General features: G+C 44.4%; 1 protein-coding gene across 2 annotated transcripts; it reads right to left on the reverse strand.

The window, feature by feature from the left end:
* Positions 1-1101: 1101 nt before the first annotated feature.
* On the reverse strand, positions 1102-18214 carry dpysl4 (dihydropyrimidinase like 4). Of its 2 annotated transcripts, XM_072372772.1 has the most exons (16): positions 18104-18214; positions 15099-15187; positions 14791-14975; positions 14541-14705; positions 14356-14417; positions 14167-14247; positions 13876-13944; positions 11564-11684; positions 10065-10221; positions 9849-9990; positions 7245-7329; positions 6967-7052; positions 6687-6866; positions 4161-4326; positions 3903-4031; positions 1102-3810 (listed from the first exon to the last, which is right to left on the reverse strand). In XM_072372772.1, exons 1-15 carry the CDS (start codon positions 18131-18133, stop codon positions 3940-3942), a joined length of 1710 nt encoding a protein of 569 aa, XP_072228873.1. In that variant the 5' UTR covers positions 18134-18214; the 3' UTR covers positions 1102-3810; positions 3903-3939. The 2 variants fall into 2 exon arrangements, with proteins under 2 accessions (XP_072228873.1, XP_072228872.1); XM_072372771.1 differs by having other exon boundaries at positions 1102-4031.
* Positions 18215-19687: the final 1473 nt, after the last annotated feature.

Consider the following 19687-nt stretch of genomic DNA (forward strand, 5'->3'; position numbering starts at 1 on the left):
TCATCCTGATTGTTTCGTTCTACCTCCTGGCAGAAAAGGAGGTAGCAAGGTCAGTTCAATGTCCCTCCTGTAAAACTATTCCTGGAAACCAGAGTCCAATGTCATCTCGTTCAGACGTGAAACACACTCTGCGCTCCCGCTGAATGTTAGTATTAGCGTGGTAGTGCTGTCAGCTAACCCACTTTGTTGGAGAGGGAGCGGACATAGCCCATGATAACACTCTGTAAACATGGCTTGGAGGTTATTCGGTTGCTGAATAACAGTGTAAAAGCTGTGTCCACATTATTGGTACATAGTCGAACTCTGTTGGACTCCACCAAGGCTGGCCCTTTTCAGGAGGGGTCTCCTGTTCGCCTCCCTTTGGGAGGTCTTTAGGGCACGTCCAACTGTGAGGAGGCCCCGGGGCAGACCCAGAACTCACTTTGGGGGGATTATACATCCCTTGTGGCCTGGGTACGCCTCGGGATTCCCCAGGAGGAAGATGATGGATGGATGGATGGATATCGATGTAGATTCTCAGTCATCTCGAGAGCTCGGATAATGGCAGTTGGACTACTTCTTGGTTCTTGAAGAGGATTCAGCTGTCATCTGAAAGGCTTCTTCAGCTCCAACCAACTGCTGGAGATTTAGGCTAACTTGTGACGTACTGACCCATCTATTCTCTCTGTGGGTTGTGATCTAATCTTTGGTTTTCAATGTGTTGAACTGTATATGAGACACTTCACATCAACAGGTTTGTGACTTGTTTCCTAACAATGACAGTCATCTGCAGACTTTGAAATGGTTCTGCTTCCAAACAGGCTCCCATACAGATTTATGTACAGTATGAGGGGAAAAAGGGAGACAGGACTTGGTCAGAGTAACGGCCAATCAAACGCGGTGCAGACACGCCAAACATGAAGTGAGGCCATATCTTTGCGATGCATTGATGTATCGATGCCAAACTTGGTGTACGGACTCATGACGCCTTCCTGAGCAGCCATAGGATTGCTTACTATGCTGCTAGGCCCCCCCATCGCCGCTTGCAGCTATATTCTATAAAACAGTTTGGAAGTGTTTATTCAGATGTTCAGAAGATGGTTTGAGACAGAGACCTCACGCTTATGTTTTTCTCTTCAGTTTATTCATGCAGCTCTTATCACAGCTAAGTCACATTCATCACAGGAAAAACAACAACATATACAGACTCTAAGACAAAACCACAATCAGTCCAGCCTGCAGGACCACAGCCAGCATGTTGGAGCCCAAACTGAAAGCTAACCAGCTGCTGCACAAATGTGACCCGTATACATGCATTTCAGGATGTTTCTGTCCTCCACTGTGGTCCTGACAGTTGATTTCATAACAGCTGAACTCCAACATGGCTACTGTGGGCTGCATGGACACTTCACTGTGACTACTGCTAACACTGATGCTAATGCTGATGCCATTTGTGGGCTGTATATCAAATGGCTGTGGCCACCATGACATCACAGATGATGTTGTGAAATGTCATTTTAAAGGTTTGAATTAAATGGTCAGGATCATGTTTGTAGAAGAGGGCAGATCTGGGGAGTGATAACTGAAACCTGACTGGACGAAGCCTCATTAATCCATCACTCTCTGAGGGAAATTATCACCCTCTGAATCTTCATCAAAGATTTGAACCTAAACATCTTCTCTTGTTAAATATTTTTGCTTCATTTTCTCTAAATTTCACCCAGACATCTTCCATATAAACACTTCCTGTTAGCTGCATGAGCTAACAGCGTCACTGATACAGCGTTTTATTTCATTCATCAGTTTACTGAAACATTTGGAAGGAGGTCAGAAGGAGTAAATATAACCAGCATCACCCCGACGAGTTATGGGAAATGTACTGATTAAGTTATCATGAGAAGTTGATGCATCCAGTGGCCAAAAATGATACTGCACATTAAGGCCTTTTCTGGTTGAGGTCGTCTCTCAGAGCTGGTGGCCACGCCCATTTTTAATACGCCGATCATGATGCTAACACTGATGCTAACACAGCCAAGATACAAAAAAGTGTAAAAAATACAAAATGAGAATGAATTCCTTGAAAATCACTATATCATTAAAAATCATCTGACTGGTTTGGGGGCGGTGCTGTCGCTGTGACATCACCGGCTGAAGTCCCTGTACAGTCAGTGTCGTGGCTCACGATGACGCAGGTTGTGGCTGTATCACTGTGGTCATAAACCCTCTGACAGGAGTCGGATGTGGACATTGGACTCGGTTCAAACTGAAACACCATATTTCTTTAGAGTAAAAGCTGCTGATGTTTGTTTCTGACCTATTTTTTTTGTGTTCTCAACCAGCTCGGTCACAGTCTGTCCTCAAGAGTATTTCAGTGCGCCGGTTTGACATTTTAAAACATAATGAAGGGGCGGAGCCTCAGAAACTGATTTGAGCATATCCTTCATCCACTCTAATACATCCATGATCTCAGCAGATCCTCTCTGTTGTGATGATGTCTAAGGGCGGAGCCAGTTTGTATACTTCCTGTGGGGGTGGATGGGGGGACTTTAACAGCATTGCTACTTACTGGCTACTGTTGTAATAATTAGCACCAAACAGAGTCAGAGGGAAAGTGTAACAAGGAAGTTTTAATTTGATTTAATGTAGAATGTGCATAATGAACTTGTGGGAATAATGAATGTATTTACATGTTCCAGCTGGAACAGAGACTGTCTGACCGGTGTCGTCTTGTGTGACTGTAGCTGCTATGAACTGACAGAACACGATGAAATGAAAAGTTGCTGACATGACTGACTCCAAATGAAAGCCAACCAGGTGGACAGTGTGGTACTGGAAACACTCGGTATGAATCACAGATTTAGTACTAGTTGAACTGCTGTAACTGGATTCAACTGTAGCTGCAGAGTGAAGTATTTGTTGTCAGGTTGTAATGCCATCAACATACTTTCCATATCAGTTAAACGTAGTTGTTTGGTACAGAACTACAGTCGCAGCCAAAAGTTTTGAGAATGACACAGATATTGATTCTCACAGTTTGCTGCCTTAGTGTTCATGAAGTCAGAAACTCCAGAATTTTCTGAAGAGAATCAGATGCAGTCCAGCTTTACCATGAACATGAACTTGATCCCTAACAAACCCGTTTCTGCATTTTAGCCTTGCTTACATCATCTGAGGTAAGAGGCTGCAGGTCCCTCTGTCCTGCTGACTGAGCAGCAGACTGGATGCTTTGGAATGAGGGCGGGGCTTCAAGTCATTGTTCAGGGCGCCCAGGAAAGTCCAGCAAGCTCCAGGACCGCCTCCTAAAGGGGTTCCAGCAACAGGATTGGGGCACCACCAAGAAACACTTTAGGACAGACTGATGTTCTGCAGAAAGTCCTGAAACTTTGTGAAAACCAATGTTTGTATCATTCTCTAAACTGTAGATGGATGTTTGCTTTTTTTCTTGTTAGTCTACAAGCAGAAATAATCTTGTAATAGGAGTAAAGATGAAAAATGCACTAGTTTAAGTGCTTTATAACCATTGGGTTTACTTTGTGTTTTAGTTGTAGGGTTTAGGGTTAGTGGCAGTGCAATCCTAATGCAGACTTTTGTGGTGTCATTGTGTGGTAGGGACCAGTAACCAGGTTGCTGTGGTATTTGTACAGTTTAAGGTTAACCACCTCGCTGTGTTGTTTAAGCAGCAGGTGAAGTATCTTTGTTTCAGGAGTGAGAACTTCTTGAAAGTTAGGAGGGTTCAGTTGTATTTTCAGTACCATGTTTGTTATGTTGAAGGGGGTTTGCTTGGCCTCACAGTGTTCAGTTTAGTACTTCAGTTGGAGAATTAAGTGGTAGCTGTAGGATAAACAAAGTCATATTAGTGGAAGTTGATGTTACGATTTTAGGATCTAGTACTATCTCTAAAGTTGAGTAGGATTTGGATGTACCTTGTAGTACTTTAATGGATTAATTTTGTAGAGAGGTTTAAGATAATGATGTAATGTTGGATCGTCCTCCAGGAGGTGCCACAATCTTCTGTGCAGAGCGACGAGGAATGTGATCATCAATCTGAGTCCCTGAACAGAAGAAGAAGAGTTTAACATCTCCTCAGCATTCCCAAATCATTTCTTTTTCCACCGGTTTACCCAGAGTGCACCTCACACAGGCCATAGCTATATCTGATCAGTACACTGCGGACACTGTACCTGCCAGGGTGAACCCTGATTGGTGGAGGTTTCTGGAGCCTGTCTGGCTTTTAGGACAGGAGGGGCCCCTGGTGGTTGGAGTGGGTGGGAAAGATTTAGTCATACTGATGACATCATGAACTGGACCATCGTAGTTTCCTCTGGGGACACCGCGAGCCTCGGCCATCTGACACGCAGAGACAAAACCACCAGATCAGCTGATCAGTTTATGAATTAATAAGTCAGTGGGCCAGCTGTTAATTGTTAACTACCACATGAGTCATTTGTTGGCCTACACTTGTGAACATTTAAACTGTCAGTTAACAGGTCAACAAAGTGGTTTGTATGTCACCTCGATGGTTGTTTCTGGTTAGCTTTCCTCTTTGATAAAGCTTATAGTTAGGGATGGCTCAGGTGACCCTGAAACATCCCATAGTTAGTACTGCTATAGGCCCAAACTGCTGGGGGAGCTCCCATGATGCACCTCTCCTCCCTCTGCTCTCTTTACTCTCCATGTACATATGACATCATTGTTGTCATTAACTTATGTTTCTCTTTCTCAGCAGATATCTCTGGCCTGGTGATATGCTGCTTGTTTTCCCCTCTTTCCTGTCCTCTGAAATTTTAATTCTACTCTGAATTTAAAGCCACTCCACATTAAGGCACTCCTAAAGACGAGAACTCTAGACGCCTCTATGATGAACAACTACAGACCTGTCTATAGCCTCTCTTTTATGTCCAAGATTATTGAGAAAGTTGTATTTAACCAGCTCAACGACTTTCTGAATGAAAGTGGAAGTCTTGATAACTTTCAATCAGGCTTCCGACAACGACATTAGGTTGAATACTGATTCTGGTTATGTTTCAGTCCTGGTTCTTTTTAATCTCAGCACTGTGTTTGATGCTGTAGATCACAGAATCCTGTTGCACAGGCTGGAAAACAGAGTTGGAGTTTCTGGAGCGGTCCTTAACTGGTTCAGTTCCTATTTAGAAGGCTGGAGTTATTTTGTTACAATTGGCAGCTATGAATCTGAGCGAGTGGCCATGACTTGTGGAGTCCCCCATGGGTCAATTCTTGGACCTCTTCCGCTTAACTTGTATATGCTCCCTTGGGGTCAGATATTGCAGAAGTTGAACATCAATTATCACAGTTTTGCAGACGATAACACAACTTTATGTGTCTCTGTCACCAGACGACTGCAGCCCAGCAGACAAACTGTGTCAGAGTCTGGAGGAAATAAACTCCTGCATGAGAGAGAATTCTCTACAATTAAATGAAGATAAAACTGAGATCATTCTGTTTGGTATCAAAGAGGATCAGCATTGGTAAATATCTTGAGACTCGGGCCTTACAATCACTGACCAAGTTGGTAACCTTGGAGTGTTGATAGACTCAGATCTGATTTCAGCCACATCAAAGCTGTCACCAAGGCAGCTTTTTACCAACTCAGAAACATCAGCAGAATTAAAGGTTTTCTCTTCCAAAAAGACAAGGAGAAACTCATCCATGCATTCATCTCCAGGAGACTCCATCACTGTAATGATCTTTTAACTGGACTTCCCAAAAAGAGCATCAAACATCTGCAGCTCATCCAGAACGCTGCTGCTGGAGTTTTAACCAGGACAAAGAGATCTGAACACATCACACCAGCTTTAAAGTCTTTACTCTGGCTTCCAGTCAGTCACAGAATAAATTTTAAAAGCCTTCTGATGGTTTACAAATCCCAGAACAGTTTAGGCCCAAAATACATCTGTGATATGTTCAGAGAATATAAACCTATTACAGCTCTTAGATCCAAGGACTCAGGTCAGCTGGTCCAGTCCAGAGTCCAGACTAAACCTGGAGAAGCAGCATTTAGCTGCTATGCTGCAAATAAGTGGAACAAACTGCCAGAGGAGATTAAACTGTCACCAAATGGAGACATTTTTAAATCAAAACCATTTCTTTTCTCATGTGTCTATGCATGAAATCTGCATGGTGTATGTATTTAAAGCACTGTTTATGTAAAGCACTTTGTATTGTTTTGTACACGAAATGTGCTATACAAATAAATTTGACTTGAATTTAACAGGCAGCCAATGAAGAGAAGCTAAAACTGGAGAAACATGATCTCTGCTGTTAGTTCTCATCAGAACATTTTGCAGCATTTTGGATCAGCTGGAGGCTTTTCAGAGAATCTGTGGGACAGAACAATAATAAAGAACTACAGTAGGCCAATCCTGAAGTAACAAATGCATGGAGCAGTTTCTCTGCATCACCCTGAGACAGGATGTTCCTGATTTTAACAATATTACGAAGATGAAAGAAGGCAGTCCTAGAAACCAGTTTTATATGCGAGTCAAAGGACAGATCCTGGTGAGAAATAACTCCAAGGTTCCTCACTGTAGTACGAGAAGCCAAGGAAATACCATTGAGTGTAAGTAATGAATTTAACTTAATTAAAGTTAACATAATTAATTAACTGGTCATCTCTGGTTAACTGATTATCTCAAAATAACTGGTTATCTCAGATTAACTGGTTATTTCTGGCTAACTGGTAGTGTCACCTTGCTGCGGGCTCTGATCCTCTTGTAGACGGTGTCAGGGAATGCCTTTCTGGGGATGAAGTGTCCTGAACCTTCGGTCACGTTGAGGTTTCCGTCCTCAAGAACAACTCGACCGCTGCTGATGACCACAGACGGAACTCCTCGAAACTCTAAACCCTCAAAGATGTTCATCTCCAGGGTCTGTACATATGTGGGGATGGGTGTAATGGTTTGTTTCTGATTACAAAATACATATGGCTGACAGATAATGTCAGTGATTGATGAGCACACATCTTGTTACCAGGTTGTGAGTCTTCGCAGAAACAGTTTGTGTCTCCTTTGGGTTCCAGATTACGATATCAGCATCCGATCCTACAGCAATCCGTCCTATAAGCACACATCATTCTGCTCAGATTATTGATTATTTCACATATCTGAGCACAGCTTTAATGTGTGTTAAAGAGATAGTGGCATCAAGTGATGTTTAAGTATTTCGGGGAGTATCGGTGTCATCCTGTAAGTTTACATGAAGCACTTTAATCGAGTAAAGACAGGATTTAGGTGTGACAGATGTGATACCTTTGCGTGGGTAAATGTTGAAGAGTTTTGCAGCATTGGTGCTTGTTACTGCCACAAACTTGTTCTCATCCATTTTCCCTGTAGACTGCAGAGACACGAACAGAAAGAATATGAAAACAAACCCAACAGGGCAGATAATTTTCAATTTCTACGACTAACTGGAAAAACATACAGAAAGCTTTGAAAATAAATAATAAACGTGTACGTGTACTTCAGAGAAATGGGATGTTATCCTCACTTAATTTAAACATCCATCCATCTATTTTCTTCTGCTTATCTGAGGTCGGGTCGTGGAGGCAACAGGTCCAGGAGAGAAACACATACATCCCTCTCCCAAGCAACAGAGTCCAGCTCCTCCTGGGGGATCCCGACACATTCCCAGGCCATATGGGATATATAATCCCTCCAATGAGTCCTGGGTCTGCCCTGGGGCCTCCTCCCAGTAGGACGTGCCCAGAAAACCTCCTTTTCCTGTTGAAATCCATGGCCTCAGATTTGGAAGAGTTGACCTTCATCTCGGCCACTTCTCATTCAGCTACGAACTGCTCCAGTGCAGCTGAAGGTTGTGGCCCAAAGAAGCCAACAGAACCACATCATCCGCAAAAAGCAGAGAGGCAGTCCTGAGGTTCCCAAACCAGACACCCTACTCTGCATGACTACACCTTGAGATCCTGTACATGAAAACGGGTCTAAGTCCAGAAAACACATGTAGACTGGATGGTAAAACTCACATGATCCCCTCAGTAACTCTGCAAGGGTAAAGATCTGGTGCCGGCCTGGGTGAAGGCCACACTGCTCCTCCTGAACCTGAGGTTTGACAATCGGTCGGAGCGTCCTCTCCAACACCCTGGAGTAAACTTTCCTGGGGAGGCTGAGCAGTGTGATTTCCCCCTAGGAGTAGTTAGGGTTAGGTTACCTTAGGTTACCCTAACCCTAACCCCCTATAGTTGGAACACACTCTCCGGTCCCCTCTTTTAAAAATGGGAACCACCCCGGTCTGACACTCCATTGATGTTGACCCAGACCTCCATCTGACATTGAAAAGGCATGTCAGACAAGATTGGTTGAGGATAAACTGTAAAATAGTTATTCATGTCGTAATGACACCTGGTTACACCAATCGGAGGTCACTAAAATTAATGTTGCATCGGTGTGTAATTTTGCCAAAACAATGTCGGACTCCGTAGTTTTCTCTGGACCCCTGCCAAATCTGACCAGTGATGACATGTTTAGCCGCATGTCCTCATTCAATCGCTGGTTGTCTAGATGGTGTCCAGGAAACAACGTGGGCTACAGAGATAATTGGCAATCTTTCTGGAGAAAACCTGGTCTGATGAGGAGAGACGGCATCCATCCCACTTTGGAAGGAGCGGCTCTCATTTCTAGAAATATGGACGAATTTATTAGTCATCCAAAAACATGACATCCCAGGGTTGAGACCAGGATGCAGAGTTGTAGTCTTACACACTTCTCTGCGGCTTCCCATCTGATGCTGCCTAGAACCTGATTTGTATTTAGACGGCTTCTGCCCAGTTGATCTCTCTGAGCTAACAACAGCAATAGTCTCTTCTAAACCATCAACTTGTATTTTAGACCCAATCCCAACCAGACTGTTCAAGGAGGTTTTCCCCTTAATCAATACTTCCATATTGGATCTGATCAATCTGTCTTTGTTGATAGGATATGTACCTCAGACTTTTAAGGTTGCTGTAATTAAACCTTTACTTAAAAAACCTACTCTTGATTCAGAAGTGTTGGCTAATTATCGACCTATATCCAATCTCCCTTTTTTGTCTAAAGTTCTTGAAAAAATAGTTGCAGTTAAACTTTGTGATCATTTACATAGAAATAATCTGTTTGAAGAGTTTCAGTCAGGATTCAGAGTGCATCATAGCACAGAAACGGCACTGGTGAAAGTTACCAATGATCTCCTGTTAGCCTCTGATAGCGGACTTGTTTCTTGTCCTGTTGGATCTCAGAGCTGCATTTGATACGATCGATCACAGCATTCTGTTACAGAGACTTGAACATGTTATTGGGATTAAAGGAACTGCATTAGGCTGGTTTAAGTCATATTTATCTGATAGATTCCAGTTTGTTCTTGTAAATGAAGAATCTTCCTCACACACCAGAGTAAGTCATGGAGTTCCACAGAGTTCGGTGCTCGGACCGATTCTTTTTATCTTATACATGCTTCCATTAGAGGTAACATTATTAGACAGATGGCCACCCTTCCTGGTTCTGGTTCTGATGGAGGTTTCTTCCTGTTAAAAGGGAGTTTTTCTTTCCACATTCGCCTTGTGCACGCTCAGGACGGGGATTGGATCAAAGAGAATTGTCAGGGCAATCTGTTGGTTTCCTTAGCGAGAATACATTTTTAACTGGCTCTGTATGAATTGGGCTAATTTTGAATTTAAGAAATGGGACTTGATTGACTTAAATTGAACTGTATCTTTTAGGTACCTTGATATGACATTTGTTGTGATTCGGCACTTTATAAATAAAACTTAAATTAATGTATTGAATCAGGGATGCAGGACAGAAATCAAACTGTCAAATGGTAAAGACATTTGGCAAAGGTGACGACAGCTGACATCATCTCACCACAGCTCTGTCCCAGACCACTGACATCCTCTCCTCAATGCCGTTGGTTCCCTCTGGGATCAGAGTGAAGTGGTCTTTACCAACAGCTTTCTGAGCTGTGGAGAAGCTGGCCTGAGCACTGGAAGTCACCTGCAGGTCTCCACTGGGAACACACAACAAGCATCTGTGAGATTCACCTGCCCCACGTGGACAGTGAGCTGGGGGAGTGATACTAACCATGCTAACAGAGAGGTCAGGTACTGTGGAGTGGAAGGGTCGGGATTGAGGGGTGGGCTCACGACCAAGGCAGCCGCTGTGGCCCAGTCTTTGGACCAATACTGAGAGCCGTCAGTTGCCAGACTGGCTGTGATTGGTTCCCCGTACACAACTATACCTGGAGACAGAGAGAGGAAGGGTTCAGCCTGTGTGGTCTAAGTTGATTTCTCAGAATGACCATCTTAAGCAGAGTATTTTCATAACTAGAGTCCCTGGTAGCTGAAAACTGGAAAGCCGGCTGAAGGGCCACAACTGTTTGTATAGGTTTAAGCTGCTAAAGTGATTTGTTCCATATTGAATATGGTATCTTATTTTTCATCTTTCTATAACCAATACAGCACAATCTCTGTACCTTCACAAACATAGAATTATGTATATAGTGATTTTTTTTACTATCTTACCGTAATTGATGCTGAATTTCCCTGATCTGAACTGAACTGAACTGAACTGAACTGAACTGAACTGAACTGAACTGAACTGATCTGATCTGATCTGATCTGATCTGATCTGATCTGATCTGATCTGAACTGAACTGAACTGAACTGAACTGAACTGAACTGATCTGATCTGATCTGATCTGATCTGATCTGATCTGATCTGATCTGATCTGATCTGATCTGAACTGAACTGAACTGAACTGAACTGAACTGAACTGAACTGAACTGAACTGAACTGAACTGAACTGAACTGAACTGAACTGAACTGAACTGAACTGAACTGAACTCAGATTAGAGGAAGGACGTGGAGCTGCAGCCCACCATCTGTTGATGGCAGATTGGAAGATATTTACCCACAGACTGCTTCTAGAGAACTGATGTCTGTGACAGGGCAGGGGCTCAGTTTCTACACTGTTACCGAACCAGGTCTGGACCTTATTCTGTTTATAAGAAACGTGTAGGAACACAAGCAGCTTCATCTTAGACTGACCACCTCGCTGCACTGAATTATTATCACAATATTATTTTCTCTATTGATCGATCTTGATCACAATTCAGATTGTTAATGCTGTTAGTTTCCAAAATATGACAATCATGATAGCAAAAGAAAAATATATTTGAACTTTACAAACGAGTTTATTCACCAAAGTTAAGTGACACCAAGTAAATACGTTCCTGTTTTTAGTGTTCACTAACTAACGATAAACTTTGCACAATCTATTCTTCATCAATTTTACTGAATTCAAACCACTTTTGTCAACTTTTTCAACAGTCTGGGTTAGGGTTACTGTAAATGTCATCACGGTCATTTTATCGCCCAGGCCTACGTAGGAGCACAGGCAGCTTCATGTAAGACTAATGGCCTCAAGAGGATTTCTAAAACAGCTGACTAGTATCAGGATCCTCAGTTGAACACAAAGTGGATTAGACAAACGTGGCACATAAAGCCTGACAGTCTGAATAAATCTGACATAAATCTATCATATCAACTGTTGGTGTAGCTGATGATCAAGAAAATATTACCTTTCTTTCTGGCTTTGGCGATGACATCAGCTGCAGATTTGCTCATGACCTTAATGACATACAGTGGGCAGTTGGCCTGTTTGGCGATGGTGATGGCTCGGTACACCGCCTCCGTCTCCACCTGAGACAAACACACCAAACACACTGTGGACCACAGGTATAACCTACTGGCCTCTCAGCTTGAAAAGTATTGTCCTCTCCTTTACTACAAGCTGAAAACCTCACATTTGGTGTGTGAAACTTCAGAAAACAGTTACATCTCTTACTAAGTAGGATGTTCCTGAATGTTTGCTCCCAAACTCCACCAGATAAGTTTCTAACCAACACCCCCCCCCCCCCCCCCCCACACACACACACACACACACACACAGTAGCTCGCTAAGCAGTTGATGCGTTATCCTGTGGTTTCACGTTATCTATATCCACAGCTGTGTTGTATGCGATTGCCGCTTCTTGTGCTTGTTTTTGTTTGTTTGTGTGTTTGTTTTTGTTTGTTTGTGTGTTTGTTTTTGTTTGTTTGTGTGTTTGTTTTTGTTTGTTTGTGTGTTTGTTTTTTCTCTGCTTGTCTGCTTTCAGGTGCTCCTGGTGGCGCTAAGGCTGGATTCCCAAAAGAGGCCGTGGATTTTTGTCTGTTTTATTTTTACTGGTGTAGCAGCTGGTTGTCTGGTTTTTGTTTCTATTTTTGTTCTGTTTCCTCTTCTTTCCTCTTCTTCTTTCCTTGTCCCCCGGTCCGGTTCAGTTCTATTACATGTTATATAATGTAAACAAAAATAAATAAATGGGCATCAAGGGGAGCTTTATATTTATAAAACTTCCCTTGGCAAAGCAAATCTGTTTGGCATCAAAGGTATTCAGATTAAAATTCTGCTGGTCAGGACAAGGGAAAAAAAACTAAAAACTGTTCAGTACTTCGGACCACTAGGAGGCTCCATAAGCTGATTAGTCATTTTCCAAAATAATGACTTCTTCTGTATCCTTCCACGTATGATTGTGAAAAAGGTATTAAAATGCAGCTTGTGATATCACTGAGAACATAAAATAACTTGTACAAAGATATAAAGCACATTTAATACAGTTTCAAGATTCAGCTAAAAAGTGATTCTGGGTGAGGTTATTTTAAAGATTCCATGAGGCATCTGCTTCTGGTTTGCATCAGAAGCAGATGCTTATGCAGGTCCTGGTGCCGGGCTGGCTGCTCTGGGACCTCCGATGTGTCCGCAGATGGTTGTTTTTTTAGGGTGGTGGGGCATGTGGTCAGGTGGGACGGTGCTTTTCCCCTGTTGGGGGGGCCTGGGTGGGCATGGGTGATGGTGGGTCTCAGGCCCGGGCTGCTGCGACTGGTGTGACTGCATGGTTAGTTTGTTTGTTTTTTGTTGTTGTTTGTTTGTTTGTTTTTTGTCTCTGGCCAGTCCCTGGCTGCCCTCTCTGGGGGAGAGTAGCTCCCCCGGTGAATATCCCCATACCCCTCTCCCTTCTGGCTCCTGTACACAGCACACACTCACACATGAAGGGTTCTGGGGGCGTGTGTTCTGTGGGGTGTAGTGGATGGGGCCACGGAGGTGGTCCCCTTTGGTTGCACTCTGCAGTTCCCCCTGTTTTAATTACACCTTAGACATCACTACTTATCAAACACACACACACATTAGGTCTTGGGGGGTGGTTACACTGAGTGGCATCTGGTGGGCGGGGCTCTTTGGGCATGTAGGCTGCCCAGAGGGCCGCGCTCCCAGTTCTACAAGTTTGGCTGCCCCTCAATTTTAATCGCTGACCAGGAGGATGAATTATTCTGCTGGTTCGGGGTCTGTGGTGGCTGGGGGGCTGCTGGCCCCCTGATGTGCCCGCTGCGTTGCCTCTCCCCGCTGCTCGCTGCTTCACCCACCTGTGGGCACGTCTTGACTCCCGGGGCTGTCTGGGGCGCTTGGCCCTCTCGGGTATTGGGTCCTCGGGACCTCTGCCCTATGCTTATGGGGGCTCTGTCCGGGGGCTTCCTCTGCGGTCTTCTGGGTGGATGCCTGGTTGTCCCTGCGGTGGGCTTCCTGGGTTCTGTGCTCTGTGGGGGCTGCTGGTGGCCTTGTGGCCCTCTCTGTCTGCTTCTGATTGTTGGGGGGAGGGCTGTGTATTGTGTCTCTGTACACTTATACACTCATAATTAAGCAGGGTTATCATGTAGGTCCTGTGCCATGAGTGTTGCATGTTCACACACACACACACACACACACACACACACACACACACACACACACACACACACACACACAGTACCAGTTACCATCATCCACAGTCGGGTACAGATGTGTTTGAGGTGTGGATACCTCTTCAGGGTGAGATAAAACATGTCCTTCGGGTCCAGTTATGCCGAGACTGAGAAGCTTCTTCTGCTCCTAAAACACAAACCAGTTTACACCAGCTGAGTCTCGCTTTTTTTTTATTTAAAAAAAATGTAATGAACCAGTTTAAATTCGTAAAAACTAGTTGAAACCAGTTTGAACCAGGGGGAAATAAACAATGAAATTAATATTAAATCCAATTTTCTCCATTTTCATTTCATGCACGCATTAATGAACCAGTCAGAGCGCCTGTCTGGTTTGGAGGGGCTGCTTTACCTCGTCAATGATGTCACCATTCTCAGCATGGACCTGAGCGATGGCTCCAAGATCCCGGAGGACTCCGAATGCCTCATAGAGCTGACAAACAAAAGAACAGGATATGGACTCAGTCAGATGGAAGAAAGAAATCTGCATTACAAAAACAACAATAAATAAGCAAAACAAAGATAATCATGTGAGATCTACCTGAGAGTCGGAGCTCTGGTATTTGTCTTTGTAGGCCATGAAGAAGAGAAAGGAATTCACACCTGAAACAGGTAAATTACAGTAAATGAAGTGCCCTGAGATATCATTTGGGATTTGGCACTAAATTATTAAAACTGAAATTTATTTGACTGAAATGCACAACTGTGGGTCTGAGCGGACGGGACCTTTGTCTTTGATGAGCGTTTCCATCTCCTCGTACAATCCTTCATGCCAGCGAGTGATATCCAGGTGAAAGGAGAAATCACAGCATGCTCTCTGATCTGCCGTGTCCTTCCAATCATCAAATGCTGACAGTAAACTAGTTCCCGGCTCCACCAGCACATGGTCAACTGCAGACACAACCAGAGATAATGTTACTGGGTCCTGCCCAGAGCCAGGCAGGTGGGTACTGACAGATGACTGCTGATCACTGACTGATGGTGGTGGTTCCTCCGGACAGGGCGGCTCTGGTTCCCTGGTAGAAGTCATCAACTGGGTTCAGACCTTTCTGTGGAGCATGCAGGTTGGTGTTGGCGTCGATTCCCCCAGGGATCACCAGCTGACCATACGCATCCACTGTTCTCACACCGGATGGGACGATCAGATTCTCACCGATCTGTCTGTCAGGACATGACAACAAGGTTGATGATGTCAGAGATGGTCAGACTGTCACCAATCACCTGGAGGCCACCAAAGGTTAAACAAATCCAGAAAATCATATGATCAGTGATCAGTTTATTTACTTGATGGTCCCGTCCTCAATGAAGACATCGGCGTAGAACGACTGGTCGTCATTGACAATCCTTCCTCCTTTAACAATCAGACGGTCACCCTGGACATGGACATAGAGGATTATGGGTAAATCAGGATGACCTATGAGATTGTGCTGAATTTACTGAAGCTACCAGGAGTGTGACAATAACCAGGTACTGCATCCATTAACATGACACTGATCAGACAGAACCGGTTGGAGAGATTATCAAATATTGCATTGTCAGCATGAAGGGGCTGCTGCTGGATTTCACCATACGCCTTCAGATTAAGAAAATTAGAAGATGTGTTGGTTCACCCTGTTCTGGACTTCACCAGAAACATTTAATGGAGGAAAAGGAGGAGGAAGTTTAAACAATGTGTTCCCTTGATCATTATTGTGAGATCATTGTCAGATTAAATGGATGAGCTTGGAGCCCTGATGAGGACACAGCAGGAATATCAGGCAGAGACCTGGCAGCAGGAACAACAGCTCTCTGCTCAGCTTTAAGACTATCCGGGCAGACAGAGACTGCAGACAGAGCGCTAACAGTAAAGGAGGAGGATCACAGAGCTGGTTAACAACAGATGGTGGAATCCTGGACCTGGCTGCAGGAACAACTCTAACAGCTCTCTGCTCAGCTTTAAGACTATCCGGGCAGACAGAGACTGCAGACAGGGCGCTAACAGTAAAGGAGGAGGATCACAGAGCTGGTTAACAACAGATGGTGGAATCCTGGACCTGGCTGCAGGAACAACTCCAACAGCTCTCTGCTCAGCTTTAAGACTATCTGGGCAGACAGAGACTGCAGACAGGGCGCTAACAGTAAAGGAGGAGGATCACAGAGCTGGTTAACAACAGATGGTGGAATCCTGGACCTGGCTGCAGGAACAACTAACAGCTCTCTGCTCAGCTTTAAGACTATCCGGGCAGACAGAGACTGCAGACAGGGCGCTAACAGTAAAGGAGGAGGATCACAGAGCTGGTTAACAACAGATGGTGGAATCCTGGACCTGGCTGCAGGAACAACTCTAACAGCTCTCTGCTCAGCTTTAAGACTATCCGGGCAGACAGAGACTGCAGACAGAGCGCTAACAGTAAAGGAGGAGGATCACAGAGCTGGTTAACAACAGATGGTGGAATCCTGGACCTGGCTGCAGGAACAACTCTAACAGCTCTCTGCTCAGCTTTAAGACTATCCGGGCAGACAGAGACTGCAGACAGGGCGCTAACAGTAAAGGAGGAGGATCACAGAGCTGGTTAACAACAGATGGTGGAATCCTGAACCTGGCTGCAGGAACAACTCTAACAGCTCTCTGCTCAGCTTTAAGACTATCCGGGCAGACAGAGACTGCAGACAGGGCGCTAACAGTAAAGGAGGAGGATCACAGAGCTGGTTAACAACAGATGGTGGAATCCTGGACCTGGCTGCAGGAACAACTCTAACAGCTCTCTGCTCAGCTTTAAGACTATCCGGGCAGACAGAGACTGCAGACAGGGCGCTAACAGTAAAGGAGGAGGATCACAGAGCTGGTTAACAACAGATGGTGGAATCCTGGACCTGGCTGCAGGAACAGCTCTAACAGCTCTCTGCTCAGCTTTAAGACTATCCGGGCAGACAGAGACTGCAGACAGAGCGCTAACAGTAAAGGAGGAGGATCACAGAGCTGGTTAACAACAGATGGTGGAATCCTGGACCTGGCTGCAGGAACAGCTCTAACAGCTCTCTGCTCAGCTTTAAGACTATCCGGGCAGACAGAGACTGCAGACAGAGCGCTAACAGTAAAGGAGGAGGATCACAGAGCTGGTTAACAACAGATGGTGGAATCCTGGACCTGGCTGCAGGAACAACTCTAACAGCTCTCTGCTCAGCTTTAAGACTATCCGGGCAGACAGAGACTGCAGACAGAGCGCTAACAGTAAAGGAGGAGGATTACAGAGCTGGTTAACAACAGATGGTGGAATCCTGGACCTGGCTGCAGGAACAGCTCTAACAGCTCTCTGCTCAGCTTTAAGACTATCCGGGCAGACAGAGACTGCAGACAGAGCGCTAACAGTAAAGGAGGAGGATCACAGAGCTGGTTAACAACAGATGGTGGAATCCTGGAGCGTCTCTGCAGCCCAGATGTTGAGCTGCTGGCTGTGAGTTTTTGTCCATGTTGTCTGCTGAGAGTTCACCTGAGTTACCTGCTGATAATAATAATTCATGCTGCAGGAACTGAAGTTCGCTTTGTGGGTTAATAGTGTATTATTGAATGGAATTTAAGTACTTGTTATGAGCAAAAGTCTGATTTAACTCAAGTAAATCTATGTATATAATCTACATTCTAAAGGAGTGAAACAGACATTCAGTCAGTGGATTGAGTTTGCTGAAGTGTTAACTGAGGTATGGTTGATTTTAAAAGTTAAAGGTAAAGTGGTTTAGTACAAGTTTATTTGGAAATACTGAAGAAGAGTCCTCTGTTTCATATCCTGCCGTTTTGTTTGTGCTGAAGACTAAATGTTAGAATCTGAAATAAACCCTCAGTTATTTAGAGAAAAGGGGACTGATGGACAGAGCTTTGATCATGATCATCACTTCTGATCCATGTGATCATTGATTAAAGGTTATTGGCTCCCATTTCATACCTCAGGGTTTCTTTGCAGAACCAACAGATCAGCTGCTGTGTTTATAAAGAACGGCTCATGACGTCACACAGTTTCAACGTCATCATAAAGTACCGATGAACTGGGTCAGAATCTCATTGTGTAGAGCTCAAACCTCCCACAGACAATGAACGCAGTGCGCTGCAAGCCCCACGGCAGCTGCAGAACCTCCCTTCTCAAAAACAAACCGAACCGGACCGACCTGAGCGGCCCGCTGCTCAACGATTCGGTCGGCCCGGTTCTCCTGCACTCAGCCTCCGCATGCTCGCACCGGCGCGGTGATTGACAGGCGGATCTGCAGCATCCTGTTTCCATGCCAGCTTATCTCGGCTTGGTTCGGGTTGGACCTACCCCTGGTCTCTTCTTGGTCTGGTACGACATCCTGATCGATTTGTTATCGGCTGATTGATTCGCTCACATTCAGGCACGCTCAGTCTGCTATTGTTGCTCCCGTCTCTTCTGACGTCACACTGTAGACAATGCACGCACGCACAACTTCCGGTGAGAACTTCAAAATAAAAACGTAGGAAACATGTGACCTTTGGTTTAGTGTGCTTCACGAGCAGAATTTTAGCTCACGTCCAAGTCCTGACCCAAAAGAACAGGAAGTCTCAGACTAAATGACGTCAGAGCCTCAAATATTGGACAGGACTGACATATACCCAAACAATCAAACTGAGGACAAACAGCAGGCTGGGACATGAACATCTGTCAGCCAGAGCTGGGTTGAAAGAACTTTTTTTTGTATCTGTGCTCAGTTATTAACTAGATGAGGAGGAATCTGATTGGAAGCATTTGTAAACATGTCAGCAGATAAACTGAACTGAGCACAAATTCATCTTTAGTAAAACATAAATATTCTGGTTGAAACATGTTTTCATCTCAAAATCAGATGTTTCGGTTTCTGTCACATTCTGTTTCACTCTCATAAGTCAGACATAGATTTTCAGCCTGTAAACATCCTTTCATAGACCTGAATGATCGTAATCATCATTAAAAACACATGTCAAACAGTTATTTTGTAAAGGACAAGAAACATTTCAAAAGGGGACAAACTGAGTTTTGGAGCCAGTTCAGGTTTGGGTTAATTTTTGTGTCTTAGAGGCTCCTATTTTTTCCTGAGCTGGGCAAAAAATTATTTCCTGGATTAATTTGACTTTGTTTAACCCATAGTTTAACCCATAGTTTAACCCATAGTTTAGTTTAACCCATAGTTTAACCCATAGTTTAGTTTAACCCATAGTTTAACCCATAGTTTAGTTTAACCCATAGTTTAACCCATAGTTTAGTTTAACCCATAGTTTAACCCATAGTTTAACCCATAGTTTTCTCTTTAACTCCAACTGAGCTCCATAGTTCAGGCGCTATTATAAGTTCACACATAGACCTATTTGAATTATTACAATAAGATATCTTTGAACCTCTCTCTTGCTGTTGTTTTCCTGGGTGTGTCCAGAGGGAAACACTACAGTCTGTCCTCTCCCTCTCGCTGCCTCTCTGCGTCGCGGCGTCTGGGGACTGAACGACTCAAAATTCAGGGTTTTGTTCTCGAAAGCTCCTTCGACGTTAGAGAACATGCCACCATACTTCATCCGAGGACGAGGAGAGTCGGACCCGAGCCGAGAGAGCAGCGAGGAGCAGTCATCCTCCTGACAGAACCTCCTCTCAGACATGCTGGAAAGATGTGATCTGATCAGAGACGAGGAAAAGAAGAAGAGGAGGAGGAGGAGCCGGTTTGGCTGAAGACCTCGGGCGATAAATGAGGAAGAGGAGGGCACCATGGAGGGGAAGGGGACTGTGATCTTAAACTGAGAGCAGAAACACGATGATGGAGAGGTTTCACCTTAATCTTTTAGTTTCAGGAACTAAAAAGCCTGGAAGCTTATTGATCCCTGACAGATTTGATTGGATATTTACTAAGCCTATATTTACTAC

The sequence above is a fragment of the Leuresthes tenuis genome, unplaced genomic scaffold, assembly GCF_036924035.1.
Source record: "Leuresthes tenuis unplaced genomic scaffold, fLeuTen1.0.hap1 SCAF_20, whole genome shotgun sequence".
NCBI classification, from domain to species: Eukaryota; Metazoa; Chordata; class Actinopteri; order Atheriniformes; family Atherinopsidae; genus Leuresthes; species Leuresthes tenuis.

Bases quoted from the DNA above. Each gene is read 5' to 3' on its own strand.
- dpysl4 (XM_072372772.1), bottom strand. From the start codon at position 18,133: ATGTCGTACCAGACCAAGAAGAGACCAGGG. The intron at 13,945-14,166 runs GTAAAGCAGCCC...TTTGTGTTTTAG, and splicing joins ATGGTGACATCATTGACGAG to GAGCAGAAGAAGCTTCTCAG. The intron at 11,685-13,875 runs GTATCCACACCT...TGTTTGTCTCAG, and splicing joins TTTTATCTCACCCTGAAGAG to GTGGAGACGGAGGCGGTGTA.